This window comes from Pygocentrus nattereri, chromosome 21, assembly GCF_015220715.1.
Source record: "Pygocentrus nattereri isolate fPygNat1 chromosome 21, fPygNat1.pri, whole genome shotgun sequence".
Classification (NCBI taxonomy): domain Eukaryota; kingdom Metazoa; phylum Chordata; class Actinopteri; order Characiformes; family Serrasalmidae; genus Pygocentrus; species Pygocentrus nattereri.
Window position 1 is genome coordinate 27,539,645 of NC_051231.1, and position 23,891 is coordinate 27,563,535.

General features: G+C 39.5%; 2 protein-coding genes across 4 annotated transcripts in view; one reads left to right on the top strand and one right to left on the bottom strand.

Annotated features, from left to right (window-relative positions):
- Positions 1-383: 383 nt before the first annotated feature.
- thoc7 (THO complex 7) lies at positions 384-7,337 on the bottom strand. Its single transcript, XM_017711719.2, has 8 exons — positions 7,266-7,337; positions 4,409-4,529; positions 4,125-4,252; positions 3,935-4,021; positions 2,783-2,840; positions 954-1,020; positions 783-852; positions 384-483 (listed from the first exon to the last, which is right to left on the bottom strand). Exons 1-8 carry the CDS (start codon positions 7,282-7,284, stop codon positions 422-424), a joined length of 612 nt encoding a protein of 203 aa, XP_017567208.1. The 5' UTR covers positions 7,285-7,337; the 3' UTR covers positions 384-421.
- A 1,146-nt stretch (positions 7,338-8,483) lies between these two features.
- The window catches only part of LOC108435684 (ataxin-7), a 65,254-nt gene continuing 49,846 nt past the window's right edge, over positions 8,484-23,891 (top strand). The window contains exons 1-3 of one of the 3 annotated variants that reach the window (XM_017711685.2): positions 8,484-8,683; positions 14,111-14,206; positions 22,313-22,545. In XM_017711685.2, coding sequence (XP_017567174.2) covers positions 8,499-8,683; positions 14,111-14,206; positions 22,313-22,545 — 514 coding nt within the window. In that variant the 5' untranslated portion in view covers positions 8,484-8,498. Of the gene's footprint in view, positions 8,684-8,901; positions 9,155-9,219; positions 9,239-14,110; positions 14,207-22,312; positions 22,546-23,891 lie in introns of those variants that run through there. The other 2 variants (XM_037532264.1, XM_037532265.1) reach the window with 2 other exon arrangements.

Sequence of the window (23,891 nt, forward strand, 5' to 3'; positions counted from 1 at the left end):
CACTGTTCTTGAGCTAATCTGAAGGCCACAAGAAGTTTGGAGTGAATACTTTTGGCAATATAGTGTATATATCACTTGGAAGAAAATCTCATATCTCCGTTTTTCAGTTTTTGGCATAATTTGAAAAATACCTGTTGTCCTTTACATTGTGTGTACACTTCATGATTAATAGACTAAAAGAAATGTTACAAAATGACTGAGTAAATTTGCTGGTTCAATTGACTTACATTAAAAGTATGTTTTGTTTTTTTTCCTTCTCCTGTAAAGTTACCATGGAGATACAAGGTTTTATATACACACACCAAACTGAAACTAAGATTATGGAAACATCGCTTTTATTCCAAAATGTATGTAACTGTATTAAATGCAAGCTTGGGCTCATGAGATTTAAAAAAAAAAAAAAAAAAAGTTGTGAAAAAAACTAGTCTCCATTTTCCACTGGGCTCTCTTGACTCGCTTCATCACTTTCCATCTTTTCATCATCTGCCACACAAGAAAAAGGGAATTGAAGTTTCAGGAAATAATTCAGTAATACACAAAAAATACCTGAAATATGTACGTACCTGACAATTTGTGACAAAAAGATTTTCTACATCTGCACAGACACTTCATGCATCAGATTAAATACTGCATCTGTCATATTCCTTTACATAAACTTGGTTTGATTTAAAACTTTTTTTTTTATTGTGACATTTCATTCTCACTGCAACATCTCATAAGCCAGATTTACGAGTAATCCTGCTTTGTGAACTAGCACTGATGTTATCGAAGGTCTGGCTTACTCTCCAGTGTCTGCTGGAGCTCCTGAATCGTACTGAGGAGCACATGGAACTGTTTCTTACGAAGCTCCAGCTGAGGAAATGAGAACAAGCGAGAGTGAGAGAAAGCGAGTGAGTATTTATGTATGAGAGAGAGAAGAATCTGCAGCAACAACAAACAGCACATGACTTTACCTTGTCTTCCACGTTCTCTTTAATTTGTGAAAGCTGTTGAAGTTCTTTGTCGAGTGCCTCAAGCTGCCTGTGATGACAAAAACATACAATTACTTTGATTACACATGAGATTACAAGACTACAGAGCCAAACGTTTTCATACTGGTCATTTTAGCAACCACACTTGTTTAAAGAGTTTTGGCAAAAAAAGATTTTGTTCTGGTTGCTCTTGCATGTGCGCTCAATGCACCTCGGAAGCTGTAAAAGAAATTCCATGACTAATTTTTTTCTCATAGAGAAAAACGGCCTAATGCTGGTACCCAAACTCGCTGCTTTCTTTCCAAACACGTGTTCTCCGGTGTCCACTTTCCCCTGAATGAATTAACACACCAACTGTAAGAAGTGCTATAAAATAAAACTTTTCTGGATCCTCCAAATTCTGGAAAACATCTCTGGATCCTCCAAATTATGAGTTAAGGATTTGACATATGCTATGTGCCAGCTAACACTGCTATGCACTGATAGGGCTAGTAACCTCACCAAAATAACCCACGCACACCAATTCAAATGCGGTTACTAAGCTGCTTTGGCAGTATTAGTCTAGAGTTTAAGACCCTGAGTAATTTTATTAAAGTAATAAGTCACTTAAGGCTGTGCGTTACTGCAATTCTACCACAGGGAAGAAAGTTTTTGGCCACGACATGAAGCAGAATGCCTAAAACTCCCTTCCCTCTGATAAAATCACAGTGACACACAGCCTCAATTGGCTTTTATAAAACATGGGCCAACATAAAATATGATAAAATACAATTTTACATAAAATAATTAAAGTTATTACTAATAATAGTCGACAAGTACTAAGCCAAGAAATGTAGTTCCTTTAGAGTATGGTATTGTTGCCAAGCAACTATGGAATCATTGCCAAGCTGCCTGCTGATTGAGGAGAAGAACCACCACCGTGAATCTTGTATAGCATCAATCCAATACATACCACCGCCCTTCCATGCTGGGGTGGAATCTTAAATGGCTCCCTGCTCCCTACATAGTGCACTACAAAGAAGTTTAAATACTGGAAAATAGTCATTTGGGACTCGGTGCACTGTGTGTCGAGTATGGATGTGGCTATTTGGCTGTAGAGGCTACAATTTCTAGACTTTCATAGGTAGCATACTATTTAGGGAGCACAGAGCCATTTGGCATTCAGCCCATGTTTGATGTTGCTTCTGACTAAAACACAGACATTTGAAGTGTGTCAGCCAATTAAATGTCATTCTTTATACTGATGTTTTATGGTGAATCATATCCCAAGTACTTTAATTCAAGCCTGTGATACTAATTATGGAGTTGTTTAGCCCTGTTTGCTAGCTGACCAGCCTAACATTAGCTCTAGTTAAAGAATAAGTTGCCAGCCCCTCAGTTTAAACAAAAAATGGGTTCGAACTTCATCAATATACTTGGTGGTCAACACGAGCTGCATTTTAGAGTCAAAGGTTATTCCATTACAGGAAAAAGAATTTTCCGTGACACGGCACAATAATGCAGAGTGCAGTTGTTGTAAGGTGTTCCTATATTGTGCGTTTTACAACGGATTCAAACAATCAGATTTTACAACGGCCTCAGCCAATCAGATTTTAGGACTGGAATCATCCGTTTTATAAAATAGTATTAAAGTACAGTATTAGATTTACATTCATGCACAATGTCCATTTCAATTGTGTTTTGCTTATTTGTAGCATGGAAGTAGCTTTATTCATGTTTCAACTCTTTAATTCTTGTTTTAATTCCTAATTTTTCACATTCCTAATATGGGCATGACACTGACTTCAGAACGGACCAAAACTTACACTTACTTCATTGTTTCATGTCTGTCTGGATGCTGCTGGATTACCTTTGCCAAAGCATCGTACTCTAAAGTGTTAAAACAAACAAACAAACAAAAACAAAACAACATTTATACCTTTTTGTATTTTACTATGAAAACATTTGAGGCAATGACCCCCAAACGCTGATATCTTGAGGTGGGCTGTCACGATCAATTATTCAGAGATCTTAAACAAAGACGTGATGATAAACCACGTATAGCCCATCAAAGATTCCGAAATGCCTCATTGGAAAAATGATACCAAAGTACTACTTGGCCAGGATTAATTTTACATGGGGAGGTGGAGTGATATAATTACTACTAGTGTTAGTAAAGATTCTGGCAGTTTTTGCCTACTAGACACAAACTGTAGAGACAGTAGAAGAGTGTTAATACATTGTGAATTGTAATAATAATAATAATAATAATAATACTTTTTATTCATATAGCACTTTTCATGCCAATGTCAGCTAAAAGTGCTTTACAGACAGTGTAAAAAAGCTCAAAGTGCTTCACAGGTCATACAGCTTACAGTAAAACAAGAAATTATAAGTATGAATTGAGAAATATGTATGTATCTTAAGTATAGCGGCGTTCAAGAAGCATTTCTTGTGTTCTCTGTGGTCTAAATCAAGCCAACGTGTATTGCCTCATGTTATGCAGTGATGTTGATCATTGGCTTTGAATTCCCTCACTAGTGACAATGCAAAGGACATTGCATTTGCTTTAGAAACCTAGGTAGATGGTTACGGTAAACAAAATTACACTTCTTACACAACTTGTAAGTATCAGCTGCCATTTAGGCTGCATCAAACTTTCATTACAAACAGATCAATCGAAATGGTTCAGAATGATTTCTAGTTGAATTAACTTGAGCTAGTTACATTAACTCACATCAAAAGTTCAGAATGTTTTTGCTTCTCTCACAAGTCACTTTTTTAGAGATGTAAAGTTTTGTTCCAACAGCAGTTTTATGTGAAAACACAGTGGGGGTGTCTATTAGGCTGCTTCTTACTGTATAAGCATGATCACCATTCAAATTCTAACCAATCACTGTTGATTCAACAAGAAGGAAAATACTTATTAATGATTTTTAATAGATTGCCATATTTCGGGCATAGTCAGTCTCAGCTGATCGTACCTTGACGGTTCTTCCGTATCCTCTTTGCCCTCTGGATTTCTTTCTTGCACTCTGCTATTTTCTCATGTGCTGATGATATACTTTGCTCTGTTGATGAAAGAGATGTTCCGTGGTCACGTCCAACAACTTGCATGCACTTCAAACCGCTAGACACCACACAGCCTCTCCAACTACACATTAAAAGCCTCACCAATGTCTGTGTAAATTTTTTCGTAATTTTCCATCTCTCTCAGGTTCATGTCATACACCAGCAGCGTCTTTCCCATTGAGAACTCGCACTGAGTCAAGATGCCCAACATCCTCTGGTACTGAGCAAACCTATAGGAGGGAGGACAAGACGCCTGAGCAGGAGAAGCCTTGGCATAGATTCATATGATGTTGTGCAATCTTACGATGACATCCTATGGTGGAAATTACTACTTTAAGTTTGGGCACAAATGACCTCAAACCCAATTACAACACAGATGAAATTACCCTTCCTCTGGCGTCACATTTGAATGGCACCATTTGATAAAGCTTTTCAGAAGCACATTGACGCGCCGGTCATCTCCAGCTCCATCTCCATCCATAAGGAGGCGCTTGCGAATGACCTCATCTGGGGAGAAACATTCACAGTAGTTCATGTAAGTTAATCAAAATTCTTTTCATGACTGATCCACATTTGTTGCAGGAATAATTCAAAAGGGAACTCCACCGATTTCTCCAAATTTCTGCGTGACTAAATGGATCACACAACAGCAAAGTCACTCAGCGTGGTTTGATGTGAAATGCTCTGTTCTGGAGAAACTTGCCAAGTCAGAAATGTTCGCAGTGCTGGGGATAGGAACCAGATGCCTGAAGAGCGTAATCCCTCTAAAAGCTCCCTCACAGAAAGTTAGTGCAGGACATCGCTATGAATACACTGCCTGGTGTGTTGTTTCAAGTTAGTTTTTTAATGTTTTGGTCTAAAACGTCTATTAACCAATTTAATTTTATTCTATTCCTGGTGAAGGGATCCATGTCTGGTGTTGAGGCAAAACAGCTCTCAAAGAAATCGAATTTTGCTACCATCAACATTATATTTGGGCTAAAAGCTCAGGTTCACCGGTGGGTTGGGATAGTACATAAAATGCATATTCGCATTGTAGACATTGCAACCCCTGATTCTTATAGGGAACTTTGAGCCTGTAAGATTCTCTACAAATGAACACTTTCATTAGATCACTCTGAACAACTTTCTTTCAATTTCAACCGTTGGATTATGCAGAGATTTTAAGGGGAAAAAATGATGGCATTCCCCTTCAAAAGGCCACTCTGACACACAACTACAGGTTAACGTTACTGTTGTGTTATCCAATAACTCTGCAGTGCAGTAGAATATCCCTCATAAATCACAACTTTGATAGATATTTTTCACTACAACACCCATCATGCATTCTAACAAATACCCATACAACATTCGGTAACCCCTGTGGTGCTCATTCAATCCTGACTGCTAGCCTTGCCACTGACTTGTAGGCGAATGATTACACCTGAGCTAACATTAGCCTTACGTTTGGTAGTCTAACAAATTCATTAGACGAATAAAAAGAAATTATTCAGAATAAAACAATGGAGTCAAAATGAGGCTTTAAATGTCCTGGCAGCTAACTTTGGCTTTTTGCTGGTTATCCTTCTCATCTGCCACTTATGATGTTTAAATAATCATTTTTTTCTATTGTCATGCTTATTTAGGACACTTGTTTTGCGGTTGCCATAAGCTATTCAGCTTCCTAGCAATAATACCAGTTGTCTGTCTTCCGTCTGCATTCAGCATAAAAATTAAAATCCCCACAGAATCCAACCCAAAGTAGTCATACTTTTTCAAAAGTTCTGCTCCAGGACTAATCGGGCTCAACTACTGGCATGTTTACAGGAGATGTACAGACGGCTCGATTTTTAATTCTGGCTGTTGTGTCCCTTATAGATTAGAAAATATCCTATGATATCCCACGATTTACAATAAAACACCCCACCCACCCCAGCCTCTTCCTGTTCCACCCACTGCCGTCTGCTAAGATATAGCAGAACATTCAAGCCAGAACCACCAGACATGAACACGGCTTCTACCCTCGATCTGTTAAGCTGGCTACACCCAGAGCATACAGCAGGTCATTCATTCAAATGCTACTCCAACTATATGCACTGCACTTTAACGTTATTCTGAACTACTGACTGACTTCATAAATACTTTGACTGAACACTTGAACTAACGCCCGCACCACTGTTTACCGAACACCACCTCTAAAACACGGCTGCACATATTTTACACTTACATACATCCTGTCCACGCACCAGTGGACTTCTGGGGCAGTTTAGCCTGTACTCATTGTTGATTAATTGGTTTTGTACTTATTGTGTGGATATATCCCACTAATAGATGTGCACTCAAGTAATTATCTTAATGTTTAGGCACCAGAGAAGATCCATTATACTGCACTAATACTTAGGGCAGTCGAGGGCTGGAGGTTAGGGAGCTGGCCCTGTGACCAGAAGGTTGCTGGTTCGATCCCCAGTGCTTACAGTCCATGACTGAGGTGTCCTTGAGCAAGACACCTAACCCCCAATTGCATCCAGGGCGCTGTGGATAGGGCTGCTCCAGGCATGTGTGCTCAATGCCCCCTAGTGTGTGTGTGTGTGTGTGTGTGTGTGTGTGTGTGTGTGTGGTGTTTCACTTCACGGATGGGTTAAATGCGGAGGTGGATTTTCCCTGTTTGTGGGATTAAAAAAGTATCACTTAACTTAATAGCGATGAGATTCAATTGCACCGAGTTGAATGATGTGCAGAACTCAACTTATGCACATTAACTTATACTGGATTAGCTAAAAACAGAGCTCTAAACTGAAGGAGTGAATTTCTAATTTTGCTATCTTACTGCAAGGGAACAGAGGTTTAATAATAAACATCGCCAGCTTACATTATCCTTAGTTTCCTTTAGTGTGGTTAGCTTCAGTTAGCAACGTGAGAAAGACAGCGAGCCACTCTGAAGATTACCATTAGCTAAAGATAACAGGAAATACATTGGCAGGTATATATGTCGTATTACGTGTCATTAGCTGAGCAAAATCGAGAGTCACTCTGAGCTTTTAAAAATAAAACATTACAGCTTCTTTATTCATGTCTAGCCTAGCGAGTATGCTAACGGCTAACGTTAGCTGGCTAGCTAACCGGCAGGCTATCACAGCCACCGGAGCTTTTAAAACCCCTTTAAAAGCGCGGCGCTCAAACACACACCCGGGTTTAGAGCTGCGATCACAACTCGTTGAGGTGTACGAATAAAAACGCTGCGATAACATTCAGAAAACATCTCACCGTCAGTTATGCTGCCCATCTGTGCTGCGCTGTATTAGTCAGTGACGTCTCACCACAACTTTATCGACGCTCCTACACAGGAGAGACAAAAAGAGGATGCGGGGAAACAGCGCCCCCTCCGATTCATTCATTACCGAAGGTGTGGACCCCCATATTCGCGCAGAGTGCACAAACGTGCTTCTGTAAACCAGAGCCGGGCTGAGGGGAGCCTTTTTTCTCAAAACGAACTTTCACACCATAAGTGATCGTTGCATTTGAAGGAAGGCATGCGTGGATCACAGAATTACAAAGCTATTAATAGATGAATAAAATAGGGGGGAGGGAGAAAACAACAGGAGGAACATGTCAAACGATCCCAGATAAGATGGTCGTTAGAATTCTAGAAATAAATCCACATTTTCTGAGTTCAGTTCTGGTTTAAGGGGAGCTTTGCCGCTTCCCCTTTTCTCCAGTTATATCAAAAACACGCCTGCAGAACGCCAGAGGGCGCTCACGAGGAGGTTATCGATGTATAGGGGTGAATGGAGCTAAACGGCTAAAAATGAAAAGTTAAATTAGTTTATAGCCACTTGTCCGGGATCTTCTTTTAATTTAGGAAAGTGTGATTGTGTGTTTCACTAAAAAAGTAAACAGACTTACCTGTTTGTTTCTTTTTTCTAAAGCAAACAGCTTTTGGGCAGCAGGACGCTAGCATGACTGCTACTGAGTGCCGATTGGTTGGAATTACTGCTGCGAGTGCTGATTGGCTGGCGAGCGGAGCAGCTCATTGGCTGAATGAAGCTGACTGACGTCATGAACGTACATCTTCCACACAATAAACGTTTAAGTACTTAAACTATGATTTTAAATATTAACCCATTCATTTTGGACTCGCTCGGCAGCGCCCCCTAGCGTCTGACAAATCCCGAAGAGGTGACGGCACTCTTCTCCCCATATCCTCTGACTGTAAATCACAACACGGTTTCGCTCGAGGCGAGATTTCCCACAAATAAAAACAGACACGTTCGCCCTCTGCTCGAATGTTCCCGTTCCACCTTAAATGGCGCAGCAGTTACAGCCTGGCGCCTCAGGTAACTGCCTCGCCAATTAAGGTGGAACGTGTAAATTCGAACGAGACGGTGGCGAATGGGAAGCCAAGAGCGTCGCGCAGCAACAGCGACGTGTGAGCGAGCGGGCGGCGCGAGAGCGAGCGCATGCGCGCGCGGGCCGCCGCGGTGACGCGCTCGTCCCAGAATGCTGCGTGGTAAACAGACATGGACGCACCTGGTGGAGACCTCCACAGTCACTGAGCACCGCGTTCGCTCCCCCTTCTTTTACTTTAGTTCCCGAGCCCCGTCTTCGTCTCCAGCGCGCCCAGAAGCGAGCGTATTGCTTCGCTTTCGGAGCCCCTTCTCCCCTCGGAGCCGGAGGACGGAAAGGTAAGGGAACAAAAGAGGAGAGCGCTGTTAGCTGCTAATGGCTGTTCGGGGTTTTTCTGCTCCAAATGGCTGCAGCTGTTAGCAGCCGAAGCTAACTTGCTGCTACCGCGCCCCCCTCCTCCTCCTCTCCCCCTCTCCCTCCCTCCCTCCTCTCTCTCTCCCTCCCTCCTCTCTCTGAATGTCACTAACATTTTATTTTGGTGACGTAATTCTCCACCAACTTTAATTCTCGCTTTTTGCTCCCTGACAAATCCCTTAGGCTCAGTCATGCTGTCAGAAACTCTTTTGCTTGATTATATTTTCTTGTTTTGGGCCAGTTTTGCCTCCTTTTTTTCGCTTTCACTCTCTGCAAAGTGCACTTGTTCGGCTGAAGGAGGCAGCTAACCTACCAGCACGGCGCAAAACAAGTGACCAGGCAGGGCAGTGGATGGAGTAACGGTCGCCCGACCGAGGGGAAAATGGCTCAGCATGGTTAGATGGTTTTTATTCTTCACGAATAGCTTCTGCAAACGGCCGTGAGACGACTGTGCTTCTCAGAGTTGGAAGTGAAACTGTGTAAGTCGACTTACGAACGGTCGCTGTCAGTTTCGCTGCAGATAACTCGACGTCTGTGGCGGTGTTTTAGCTCTAGCTACTGTAAACACGCGCTCTTAAAACGGTTCTTTGGTGAAGGCAGTGGTTCTGTTTACATCAATTTCATGCCCAAATGGCTCTCTGCCCGGCGAAATACTTCCTCAGATTGATGGAGAATGCTCTCTGTGGTTGTACACAGAACCTTTCTGAAAAGGTTGCAAATTGCACCAGAAATGGTTCTGCTACTGTTACAACACCAGAACCCTGTTCAGTGATAGATCAGACCCAGAGAGCCATCTAAGCATGAAGTGGTTCAGTATTGACCTCACGGTTTTGAATAGAACCTTTCAGTTTAGTCAGGAACCCTTGAAGAACCGTCTTTTTGTAAGAGTGTAGCAATATAAAGCACCTGCTGTCGTATCTAACTCAGCTGTTGTTACAGCAACAGAACCCTTTTTGGTGCTTTGTAGAACCATTTAAAACAAAACCATGTACAACACATTCTCTGTCAATCTGAAGAGCCGTTTCACTACGTAAAGAATGATCTAAGCATGAAATGATTCTTAATAAAGCTGGTGGTTCTAAATAGAACCTTCTCTTTACTACGGAACCTTTGAAGATCTCTTTTTTAAGGGTGTACCAATAACAGATCAGTCTTCTGTATCTCCTCCTTCGCTCCTTCTGTATCTTATTTTAAAGCACCTAAAAACCTTTTTATTTACTTTAGTAAGTTCTAACTTGTTGTTACTTTGGCAAACCTGTAACAGTAGAAGAACCCTTTTGGTGCTGTACAGAACCATTTTCCAAAAAAAAATCTAAAAACTATACGCAGCACATTCTGCATCAATCTGAGGAACCATTTCACCATGCAAAGAATCATTTACGCATGAAAAGGTTCTAAATAGAGCTATCCCCTTTACTAAAGAACCTCTGAAGAACCACCTTTTTACAGAATGTCGTACAGTATTAATAACAAGAGGAGTGCGTTTACGTAGTATTTAAACCTGTAATGCAGTTTTTGGGTTAGTCTTCACGTCCATGGGCCAAAAAAACCCTCACGTTTTGAAATTTTTTAGCAAACAACTATGCAAATGTGTGAGATGAGTCGGTGCTTCAGGGAGTTGGAAGTGAAACTTTATAAGTTGCCCCACACGTCAGAACCAGCAGAGCTTGGGTTGTGAATTTACTCCAAGTGAGGGGTTTTGAGCTGTCGCTGTGAAAGCCCTGATGGTAGTAAATTAAGGTGAATGGACTTGTGCTGTAATCCCAATGCTTGTAATGCAGTTCATGGAATAATCATAAGTCTGAAAGTCGATTCGCCTTGACTTTTAACACAAAAACCTTTCTAGGAAACAACTGCGCAGATGTTTCGTGAGATTACTCTCACAGTTGAAAGCGAGACTGTTATAAGTTGTGGACTTGTCGGTTCAGTTCAGTCTGAAGAAATCAGAGGCCGATAATTGATGCGGTCAGATATTGCGGTCATTTAAAGAAATGCTGATATTATGCCGACTACCATTCTTTCATTCTCAGTGAACATAAAGGACCACTGGGTTTTAAGGTCAGTCTTCATTGTCAATTATGAAGCGATGGTAAAACCGACCCCTGTGGTAATTATAGTGTTATTATGTAATTAATGAAATATTAAGTATCATGCTATAGGCTAAGGCTCGATAACAGTCACATGTGGTACATTGTAAAAGAATTTGCATCACAGTAGCATCAGTTGATAATAAGTAGATAGTCGTTTGTTGAAATGTGCATTGTTGTCCATGCTCACTGTGAAGGTTTCCAGTCATCTTGGTAATTACATTGCCGGCTAATATAAATCAAGGCTACTGTACTTATGTTATCTTAAAATTGGTTGTGCAGTTTGTTATTATCTTCAAGAATATCCAACAAGTCCAATGATTAGTAACAGTCACTTTGCAGAAGAAAAAAAAAACATGATGTTTCAGAAAATCCAAATATTTGGTGACGCAGTTTTGCTTTTTTAAGAACTGGAAGTGAAGGTGCTGCTTATCGGCTGAGTCATTGCAATTATAACCTCTTCATGTCCCTGAAGGCTTTTAATCATCGAGGGGTGTTGAGTTCTACGGTATTAGTAACTCAAGGCATATGAGCTTGTGGTAAGAGTGGATTCATGTTAAACAGAGCGCTCACCTGATATTAGAGCCATTTGAATTGCAGCTTATCCGCACTTCTATGCTGAAATATGTTAATAACTATTTTCCCACCCAGTGCTGCGTTTGCTTAAAGAGTGTTGGACACCTTTCAGCTTTCTGAGTGCGACAGTTGGAGAGATAAAGTGGGACACTGCCCTTGCATTTAAAGTGCATTATCGGTAGCTCATTATCATGGAAGATTATGTACTATAATGGCAGTGTTTTACTCCATTGTCAGCACATACTTGTAAAATCAAAGAACAAGGAATCGTAGGAAGCCTGACAAAACTATGGCCTCTATTTCAAACATCATTTTCTGGGTCACAGTTCAATGCAAAAATTAACCCTTAGGTGCTCGGAAGGTTTTCAGTCGTCCAGCTCATTTAATTTTTAATAGTATTAAATTAAGGTGGCCGTTCTTGAACACTTCACATTGGTTGATCAGCCTTATATTTGTTGTGTAGACCTGATTTGTGTTGCGTCTTAAGATGAAACCACGTCTAATTTTTATGATCATGACTAAAGGATATAATCGCACTGTAAAGAAAGTTTTGGAAAGATTTTGAGTTTTGCTGACTTTTGTCCATTTAGAGTCTGAAAAGTCCGTAGTCCTTTATGCTTTAGGTCTTTGAGTTCAAAATGTGGGCGTCTGAGTCAGGCCCTGTAATCTTTTATAATGTTCACAGACTTTGAAGGGGTTTTAGGAGGTGTAGCCACAATATGCAGAAACAAGATTTTAACAGAAGTGCCTCTAGATCATCGTAAATGTATGTAACCCTTATATATGTGCATTTATGCATATTTGCTAAAAATCTAACGTAGAATAAAAGTAATTTCATCATGGCTTGTTTTCACACTTCACACTTAATTTCCATCTTATGTAACGATCTAGATCTGCGGCTTCAGACTAATCTAATAGTCAAAAGAGCATTTTTACTTACTGACCTTCTGTAGGTCAGGATTAGAAAACATTTCTTTAGTAGTTACCAAAAGTGTGATCTAATTTTATGACTTGCATTACACGACAGACAAAACTGAACCCCCTCGTTTTACAGTCGGGCCTTTTCTAAGAAGACATTAGCGACATGATATTTCCATCCACTTCCTGAGAAAACTTTGTGACCACAAAGAAAGAAAGTTCATCAGAAGCTTTGATGAGCTTCATACCAGCACCCTCGTGGGGAAATTCCTCCTCCCTCGCCAGTTACACAAACTGCAGGCCTACAGTCACACTGAATAACCACAACGCAGCATCACTATTTATATAAATGGCATTTCCACAGCTTGTGATAATGTCAGACTTGAACTATAAATTAGGATGTCAGAGCTTTCGACGCAGAATCGTGATCTTTAAATGGGAATTTCATCTTTTTGTCTAAATTTTCTAAACAAAGTCATTCAGAGCTTTCGGAGTAGTTGATGTGAAGTGCGCCGTTCTAGAGAGTTGTTCACAGTGGTGGTGCAAGAAATATGACATTGGAAGAATTTAATGCCTCTAGAAGCTCCCTGAAAAAAAGATATGGCTTAGTAGTTATGAATATGCTGCCTGATGCCGGAGACATTGTTTTCTGATAGTTTTTAGAAGGTTTTGGCCTGAAACATGTTCTTATAAAATCTATTTATGGTGGAAAGGTACATGTAAAGTGTTCTAAAGCAAAATAGTAGTATTTCTGATATACTGCTATCAATATTACATATAAACACTTGATGACTATTACAAATCACTGTTGTCGGGAAGAAAACTTTGTATATCAATTTTTGACGTTTTTCACTGTTTGGCCTAATTTGAAAATACCTGTTGTCCTTTACATTGTACGTAAATTTCATGATGAATAGACCAAAAGAAATGACCCAAAATGACTTGGGGAGGGAGGGATGGGGGGGGGGCTGGTTCCATTGAATTACATTGAAAGTAAATTAGTTTTTTTCTTTCTCCTGTAAAGTTACCATTTTGAAGATACAAGGTTTTTGTCTGATAGCAGTGATATGTAGGTTCGCTGGTCATTTTGACAGTAAATAAAATGGATATATTTGCGTTGTAGACATTAACCCCTTTGGTTCCTATCATCACCACTATAAAGAAATCTGAGTCAGTTCATTTCTCTGCAGTGAGAAATCAAATTCACATCAAACCACTCTGATTGACTTTGTTTACATCCCAACGATTGAACTATGCAGACTTTTTGAAAAATCGGTGGAATGCCCCTTTCACAGGCCCAAAGCTGCACTGTTTTAATGTGATGGATTTTTATCACAGCATGGTCATTTGCTTTATTTGCCGTATCTGCTCGCTCTGCGATACAGGTTGCCTTTGCTGTTCATCTTACCTGCATTGTTATATAGCTAAAGCTTAAAACGTGCTAAAAAGGCCAAATAGTTTTCAGAGCTGCTTTTTATCTCTGTGAGGGATTAACTGTCTGCCAACTGCAGAGCTCTCAGGTGGTTAACCAGGGATAGTGCTTAGTGGATTGGATTACTCTGCAGCGACGGGTTGCTCCATAAGTAGCTCATGTACCAGGGTGAAGACTGGAGACCAGAAAGCCACAACCAGATTCACTTGGCCTCGGGCCGAGAAGCATCTCCCTCAGACAGACGTGCAGCTAACTCCCTAAACGGTGATTATTGCACGCTAGGCTATGAAAACAATACTATCAACTTTCTCCCTCTGCTTCTGCTGTCTCGCCGGCAGGTCCTGTGTTCAGCGCGTGTGGCCGAACGGAATCGCCAAAGCTGATGAGGATCTGCTGATTTGTACAGCTGAGTTCCAGTTTTCACTTTTGACTAGGTATGAGATGTTTGGTGTACCTTACTCAGAATGAGGGTTTTTTTTTTTTTTTTTTCCCATCAAAAAAAAAAATCAGCCTTCCACATCACAGGCTCACAGGCACACTAGTGTCCATACCATACATTACAGAACAGTACAGTACAGTACAATACAAGACAAGATAATAGAAGTAAATAAAATAAACACAAAGCAGTAAAGCAGAATATAGGGCATATATATTAATGAGAGAGCTGTGTAGATACAGTCGTATGCAAAAGGTGACCTGGTCAAATTGCATGCTTTGCTGATTTTCTAAGTGAAGACAACCTCTATAGGGAGCGAGGTTAAATATGACATTTTCTTACAAAGTTTTGTGCATAATTTGTATTTATCATAACAAATTTAGTTTGACCTCTTATTCTCCAGGATATATTTAGTTTTTTTCATCTGAATTTAAATGACCAAATCCTAAGGCAAATTATTCAGTAACAGCATGAAATAAATGTACATTTATATATAAATTATAAAATTATGATCATGCACATATTGCTATATGCTTACAATTTACTGCTGAAAGCCAAAAATCTTAGACGCCTTTTCTATTGTTTTATAAAAATAATTTTTACAGAGTAAATTGCTGAAGAAACGCCGTCTGTTTATAGTTTATATCCAAGATTTGTGGAAAAATGGGTCGACTTTCAGTAGAAACAGAAATTGAGTTCAGCCTCTTTTATTATAAGGGTTTAAAGTTACGTCACCATCTATTTGACACACTACACCCACCTTTTGAATGTGGCTTATGAAATATGAGTTATGAAGAATATGACAGTGAATTTTGGAACCACCAGTGGTCTCAAGGAGTTAAGAGGTTAACATGTACACTATATAATGTGCTATAACTTTGCATGGGTCACATTTTGTTTTCAGTTTTTTATTGTTAAATACAACAGATGAACAGTAATTATGAACTGAAGGATGATTAAAGGATGTGTTCACTATTTTCACTTTTATTTCAAGATCAACACTTCATTTGACCAGGGGTGTTTTTTTTTGATGAGCTGATGTACCTGAAAGGTGCAAAACTCTCCTGAGCCTGTGCACATGTTTTACAGTAATACAGTACTGCACAAAGCAATACAATACACCACCTATGAAAACATTTAAAGTGCTTTGTGTCACTTTACAGTAATTGTCATTGCACTGAATTAAAGTAATAAATTGCTGAAAAAACAAATGGATATAAATTCCCTGATGTAGTGTTACAGCCAAGGCATGTTTGAAGTTTTATACATTGACAGTTACGTATCTGGCAGATGCTCTTTTCCAGAGTGACTTGCAGTGTAATCATGTTACAGAGGCGAATGCAGCTTTAGGAGTTTTGCTCAAGGGCTCTTATTCGTATAGAATAGTGTGCTCACCTGGGCAGGGCAGTGATGGAACCCATTACTCTGAGTCTAATGTAGCTAACAAGTGATGGAAGCTAGTTTCACACCATTTACCTGAAGGCTTCAGTCACCACACACTTCAAACCAAATTGAGCTGAGCTGATCTGCAACAGACTTTATGTGGTTTCTAATACCGTATGGACACAATTCATGCTTTAAGATGGCTGTTACTAAAACTTAGCTTAGCGAAACTAAAGAAGCAAATGTAAAATGATAAACATTTCTTGGCCGATTGACTTTGGGAATGGGCTAAATTGTGTCAGTTTTTTTCAGTGAAACAGTCCTTTAAAGCATAATTTCACAGTATTAGTGCACTCTTTCCTCTGAGCTGAGTTAAAAGGAAAGGCAATATTTTATTTGCGAGTATCAGCACAACTTGTGCACACATTTTCATGAGTGATCACTGCTGCATAGCTGTTACTATGCTGTTATCACAATGCGGTTATGAGATTTGATTTGTTCTCCTTGTGATTCTGCCGTGCTCATTATTTATTGAGGAGGTTGTTTTTCCATTTTCCTTTTGTTGATGTGTGTTGGTTGCATTGGTAAACATTGCTCTCTTTACATATAAACTCATCTTCTACATACAAGCTCAACACTTGGCATTCATAGCACGGTTTTGTAGGTAGATTTGATATTTAGTGCCATAATCATACTTTGCGTACTAAACTCAGACCTGATCTTCTGCTTTCAGAATAGTTTAATGGAGGTAGGCATTCTGTCTTTCTTGTTGTTGAGGCTTTAATAGGCACGAGAGTTTGGTGAAAATCAGTATAGTGGGGTTTTATTTGTTCCCCCCTCTGGTTGATTAGTGAGCTAACCAGACAGCTGGTACTTCTAAAATAAGTCAGGCTGAAATCAAAATGCACCTTTAAAACTTTCTTAGTTGATGTACCTGAAAATAATTAGGACAGTATTTTCTAGTTAAAAAATTGCAGTTATTGATAATATTGCCCACCCCTCCAAAAAAAGTGGTCCGAGGCAGCTTTGACCTGCTTTTCTATTCTGTTTTAGTCTATATGCTTTTTAAATGTTGATTTATTTAAAATCTAGTGAAACGTGCATGTTAAATAATGTGATACTGAGTAGCCCAGCATCATTTGAGAACTACTTCAGCAAACATTATGTAAGTGTTGTTGCAAACAAACACTTGTGTTCCTGAGCTTCTTCTGGTGCAGATTCACAGCAACTTGCATGCTAACTTCAGACTGCAAGTGGCTTCCAAAGCTGTGCCCACATGCTTCCCACATTAAAAACAAGGCATTTTCTATCTTTACAGCGGCATTTTTATAATTCAGCTAACCAGCTGTACAGAAAATACTGCACACTGGTCGTAGAGGAGGATCAGATGAACTCTCCGGGTTAGGGTTAACTTTTTCATTATAGCTCATTTTGAGCAGCAGCGAGTCGCTATGAGGCGAGCAGAAGTTCCAAAGCACATTGGCATTCGTTTTTCGATTCCATTAAAGAAAATTAAGGGGGAATCCATACGGTAAAGCTAGCATTAAAGTGCATGGCTCGCTCACTCTGTCTCTCTCTTCCAAGTGGTTTAACTATAAATTAGTCCTCTTTATAGTTTATATATATTTATAGTTCTCTCTCAGTTCTTTTACCAAACGACGATTAACGCCTTTTACACATTGTCATCAGGTTACTTGTCCATCGTTGATATTGGATTACATCGCCCTATAGCCCAGGTCTAATAACTTGTTGTATTACCTCAGTTAATTTTCTCGTGATTTAATAGGAAAAATTCTTGTTTTCCATGATCTTCCATCCAAATGTGTTAACTTTTTTTGATTTGTTTGGACCTTAAGTAATTGTTTGGTTATGTTATAATAAGTCTTGGACACAATATATATATATATATATATAATTTCTTTACATTTCTCACTACCAAAACTTTAGAAACATTAAATAATAGTAGAATTTGCTCACAAAACATTTATCGTGAAGTCTAGTTTCAATGTTTAAGGGAAGAATCTAGATTTGTAGCTGAAATTAGGGACAAGTGACAGATCAATCTGCAATTTTCTCAGTAAAATATTATTTCAAATTAATTATAACATGTTGAATGATGACTGACATTTTATTCCTATTCCCCATTTCTATAATAGTGCTCTTATAATTGATTAGAAACTTACAAATTTGTAAACTTATAAGTGCATTTTATATTTTAGGGTTTAGTTTTTTTTTTGTTTTGTTTTGTTTTTTTACTGTTTATAGATATTTTATAGGCACACTTGGGTCAACTTATTTTCTCCTAATGTGAACATATGTTTGAAAGTTTTATTGGACACATCCTGTTTTATACTGATCTGCACTTGCATTTTATTATGGTAAGTGCGAACGTTTGAGATTCTTATGAATGATTTGGATGTGCCCAAAAATGAGCTGTAGCTATATTTTTTGGGATTTTTCTCCACACACACTACCTACAGTTTTAAAATTAATTAAACTGTTAATGAGGATTTTGCACTAAAAATCTTTGTCTAGAGCAGTGGAAAGACACGTCTTGCTCCGACACATCTGATTTAACTTGATATTTAACTAAGGATTCAGTTCAGATGACTGAAAAAAGGAAAAATGCAAAACGGTGAAGTAGTTCTGCCTTCGTTCTTCAAACTCTAGAGCTAAACCAGCACTAACCTCCATCTGTCAAATACACCTACGAAGGTCTGTACGGATGGGCGATATGACAGTAATAATAAAATCATGATACTTCAAGACATTTTTATGATACAAGATGTGCATCGCAATAGATACAAACATTTTCCAAGCTGCTTCTCCTTCTGGGTCGCAGTAGATAGTTTAAATTTGTCTAAATTTGGTAAGTTGGAACAGACTAAAAGAACATACTGGACTGCACTAAATCCACTCAAACAATGATTATAGCATCTGTAAGTACAAACAATACTCATATACTCAGCCTGTTGTGACGTGATCTAATGCATCGCAATATCAGTGAATGTCGTCCTGTTGCCCACCTCTGTATGAAAGTAAAGGGTAAGATATTTTAAAATAATAAATGTATATTACAAGTCTAATATCTTTAACAAGATAAATACTTTAAGTGCACAAAATTGACTTCAAAGTTTGTGTGTGCCTTGTCAGTTTCCAGTTATTCCATCTTTGCAAATGAAGCTGTTCTTTTTCCTTTGAAAGTGTGTCAGTCTCACACACTGTAAGTGAAGGCTGGAATAAAGAGATTTATTCATAACACAGTGCAGATCAGTATCATGATCTGAATAAATACATTTTTCGGAGCGTATGTATTATGTAACTGCATGTGCTCTGTTATGCAGTGTGTGTTTGCTCCATTCTTTGAGTTGTTTTTGACCTTTTTTCAAGGATGAACTTGAATGCGTTCGGAGAAGTGGCGTTCCGGGTACACATGAAAGTTAATCGTCTGAATTGCACTGTCGGACAGTGATCCTCGACTGAGAATGATCTGCGATTCAAGATTAGGATGAAAGAAGATTCCATGCCGAATCCATCGTTCATTCAGACTGTGCGAGTCCGTTTGGAGAAATTTACCCAGTATTTTCAGGCCGCTTGCCCACTGGACGAAATTAGTTGCCATTGAGGGGTAAAACCCTTAGGGTGAGGTAGGAAAAAGACAAGCCTGCTAGCCAGTCTTTGAGCATGTTTAATGACAGTGGTGACGGCTTATTATGTGTCTTCTTCTCTGACAGACCTAACAGGGTTTTTTTCCCTGCTGCAAGTGTGTGTTGGGTGGGGACCATGAAGCGTACGTGTGTTTTCAGTGGGACAAGAAATTTTAGAGAGGATTCTGATCAACGGTTTCTAACTAAATACATAAATTTTTAACGAACAGCTAACAGAGGGCCTTTCAGGAGCGATTGATTTCGTGTAATAGGCAAGTCTTTTTTTGCTACAGTACTGACTGAATCACTCAAAGATGATTTTTTCAAAATTTCTGCATAAGATGTAAAGCCATGCAGACTGGTTTGATGCAAAATGCTCCGTTCTAGAAAAATGTGCAGACTCAGACCTGTTCACCACAGCAGTGATAGGATCCAGAAGTCTGCAGTGGCTGATGCCTCGACTTGGTTATTATGCTATAGCAGTATGAATACGTGGCCTGATGCCTCAGACATCGTTTTCTGATTATTTTGAGACGATAGTTGATGGTTGAGAGACGTTTTTGTTCCAAAACCTATTTTTAAAATGCATGCTGGGTAGAGACGTACAAACTGGCACATGTACATTCAGTGGTGGTTTTGGATGTAAATAAAATGGTTATATTTGTGCCGTAGTCGATTACGCCCCCCTGGTTCATGTCACCCACTGTAAAGAAATGTGAGTAGGTACATTTTTCTGTGGTGAACAATTTCACATCAAACTACTCTGAAAGACTTTACATCGCAACCGATGAATTTTGCAGGATATTTTTAAAAATCAGGGGAATTCCCCTCTAAGCCGTTTACGATTGTGTAGGTTTAGTCTCTGGTCTCTGAGGACTGGCCTGTGGATACACACTGATAGGCTGACACACCATGCTGGAGAGACTCTTCAGACTACAGCGATTTAGTCTGCAGCTCGCTTTGCTATTAAGCATAGTGTAGCCTATATTGGACTAAAGTTACTTTACAGCACGTTTGTATAGTGTTTGCAAACACTTTTACATGTTATTTTAGTGTATATGCATAAAACATTTCAGGAATGACTGAATAAAGGAGGGTTTCATGTGAACATGGACTTGGGGTTTTGTTGAGCAATAACAACAGCACCAATAATGATAATATTATTAACAATAAAACATTTCAGCATCACTAAATTTACTAAGATTTACAAGCCATCTTTCAGAGTGGTTTGATGTAAAATGCTCTGCTCTAGAAAAATTCCGACTTGTTTGCAGTGGTGGTGATAGGAACCAGATGTCTGATGCATTGAAAATTACCTCACTAGCAATGGTTACGAATTTGCTGCCTGATGTCTGAGACTTTGTGTTATAATAGTTCTGAGAAGCTTTTGGCCTAAAACAGACTTTTTAAAATTGCATTCATGGCTGAGAGGTACATCTATGCTGTTGCGAGGCAAAATAGTACAAATCAACCTCAGTTTTACAATTATTAACATTAATTATCGCTGTTGTCTAAAGAAAACATCGTATCACCAAAATAGTAACTACAGGAGAAGGAAAAAACCTTTACTTTTAATGTAAGTCAGTGGAACCAGACGTCTTTCCAAGTAATTTTGTGCTGTTTCTTTTGGTCTGTTCATCATGAAATTTATGTACAATATAAAGGACAACAGGCTTTTTCAAAATACATCAAAAACTGAAAAACGACAAAAATGGAGATACAGGGTTTTCTTCTGACAACAGCGATATACACATTCGCGTAGGTTCACAGGGCCTTTTGGACAGTACATACAACGATGTTATTACAGCTCCTGGTTCCCATCATTACCACTGTAAAGAAATCTGAGCCAGTAAGGGTCTTTACGATGCGCCATTTCACAGAAAGTCATTCACTTACTTCACATCTCAAACATTGGTTTATTGAATTATGCTGTAATTTTGAGAAATTGGCAGATTTCTCCTTTAAAATGCAGCTCAAAATGCGTTTCAGTGCAGTGATATTAAAATTGAATAAGTACATTTATAATTGTTTTAAAAACAGAGCCTGGTGAATATTTTATTGGTACACTCAAAGAAAAAAAAGATGGTTCTTCAACGGAAGGGCTCTGTTTAGAACCATGAGTTCTATATAGAACGATTTCATACCAGAGTTCTGCTGTTGCTACAATGCCAAGCTTGTAACAATAGCAGTGCTATATAAAACCACACTCAACACACTCTCCATCAATCTGAAGAGCCATTCCATCATGCAGAGAACTTCTTAAGCATTAAATAGTTCTGTGTAGAACTCGTGGTTCTAAATAGAACCATGCCATTTACTAAAGAACCCTTGAAGAACCAGATTAGGTGTTCCAGATCTTTAGCTCATGAAGCAAAAAGGCTCTTTTTCATGCGGAGAATGTCAGCGCTGATACGAGTTGGCAGTTTCAGGCATTCAGACAGATATGAGGGTCCTAAAGCATTTTGAGGGGTTTAAAGAAGTCATAGTTTTACAGTCAGCTCTAAAGGTAACAGGCGGCCGGTGGAGTGACGCTAGAACTGGTTTGTGGCCTCGTTCTCTGGCGTGTATTAATGTTCTAGCTAGCTGTAGTTGAGCGTTTGTTGTTGTAGGAAGTCCTGTGAGCAGCAGTGCTTCACAATGGGAGAAAAAACGGTGCTAATGGTCTTGGCAGTCGACTACCCGGAAGTTTTTCAGTCCATCTTAAACTTTTTTTTTTTTTTTTGGCTGTTGGCTTTTAAACCAGCGTCGCGTGGACAAATGGTGCTGAAGTTGGTTTCATATTCGCTAGTTTCTTTTTCGAATTTTCCCGTTCCACCTTAAATAGTGCAGCAGTTACATTCTAGTGCCTGAGACGCCAGAGTGTAACTGCTGCACCGTTTAAGGTGGAACGGGAGAATTCGAACGACAAGCTGGCGAATAAGAAGCGACTTCAGCTTCGTGTTTTTTTTTCTTCTTTACCTCAGCGAAGCAACACGGAGCGCGCTGAAATTAACCGTCTCTCTCTCTCTCTCTCTCTCTCTCTCTCTCTCTCGCCCCCCCCTCTCTCTCTGTCTCTCTCTCTCTCTCTCTCTCAGTGCGGGTGTATGTGTGTGTTTCTGTGTCCCAGCGGGAAGCATGTCGGACAGGGCCGATGAGGAGGTGAGGGGGGAGCGGAGCAGAGCGGCCAGACAGCAGCTCCAGCAGCAGCAGCTCCAGCGGGGAGAAGCAGCCACAGCAATGGCGCCCGCCTCCCTCCCCAGCCCGCAGATCACGCCGGGCCAGTCGTGGAGCAGCTGGGCGGACGCCGTCAAACTCCACGGGGGCGACGGTGAGTGGAGGAAAAACACACACGCAGCGCACGCCGACACGCTGAGGGTGGGCAGACCGATACTCGAGTATCGACACCGAGAATCGATCCTCTCATGAAAACGTGTTTTCTTTAACCCTTTAATGCCCACATCGGAAAAGCGCAACGATTTTCTTTTTCAAATCGATCAAAATGTTTGGTTTAAAAGTGATTTTTAAACCAGTAAAACGGGAAATCGACCAGTTTTTAAAAATTCTCTCTAATTCACTTGTTGAGATGTAGCTAGTTAAAGCGATGTGCAGGGAAATAGTTAAGCTTATTCTCCAGGGTCTTCTTTGGTTTGTCCATCTGAATTTACATGAGCATCTCAGAAGGGAAATTATTCAGCAACTGCATGAAATAAATAAATAAATTTCAAAGTTCCCTTCAAATTAACAGAAAATGTGTTTTATGATCACACTTATTGCTGTATACGTACAATTTACTGCCGAAAGCCAAAAATCTTACACGCTCTTTGTATTATTTTATAAAAATCATTTTTACAGAGCAGATCACTGAAGAGACGCCATCTGTTTATAGTTTATAGCCCAGATTTGTGGAAAACTTTTGACTTTCGGTAGAAAAAACACTTGTGAGCTCAGCTTCTTTTATTATGAGGGTTTAAAGTTACATCACCATCTGTTTGACTGGAAAGAAGACCGTTTTTTGAATGTAGCTTATGAAATATGAAAGTTATGAAGGATACGACGAAGTGGTTTTTGGAACCACCGGTGGTCTCAGGGAGGTGAAGCGGTTAATTATAGAGAATCTTATGAACTAGAATTTCTTTACAGTGGTGGTGATGGGAACCAGAGGTCACGATGTGTCTTTCTGAATGTTCATGTATGATGATGATGATGATGATGATGAAATGGTAGAAAATCCCTCCTGATAAGTTTTCTTTTTGAGACTGTTTTGCCCTAAAAAAATCCCTGCAATGATTTTGTATTTTTAAAATGACATTTTGGGCAAAACTTTCTCAGATTTGTCAAACAACGTCTCAGGTATTTGTAACCATTTCTTGTAACAGTTCTCTTTAAGGTAGCTTTTGGAGGCATTTAGCTCTTCTCATGTCTGGTTTCTATCACCACCGCTATGAAGTTTCACATCAAACCCCTCTGAATGACTTTGTGTACACCTTTAGGATTTATTTATAATGAAATTTTAGTGGGTGGAATTCCCCTTTGTCTTGTTGAATCTCGTCTTTTGGTCACATGAGGCTGAATTTTTGTATTTGATTGTGAATAAAAGGATGAAAATTACATTACTTATAAAACTCAGATGCTCTTAGATGCTCATTTATATCACAACTGTGCAAAATGTTGTCA

Bases quoted from the DNA above. Each gene is read 5' to 3' on its own strand.
- thoc7 (XM_017711719.2), bottom strand. The intron at 2,841-3,934 runs GTACGATCAGCT...TTAACACTTTAG, and splicing joins GATACGGAAGAACCGTCAAG to AGTACGATGCTTTGGCAAAG. The intron at 484-782 runs GTAAGCCAGACC...CTTGTGTGGCAG, and splicing joins GCTCCAGCAGACACTGGAGA to ATGATGAAAAGATGGAAAGT.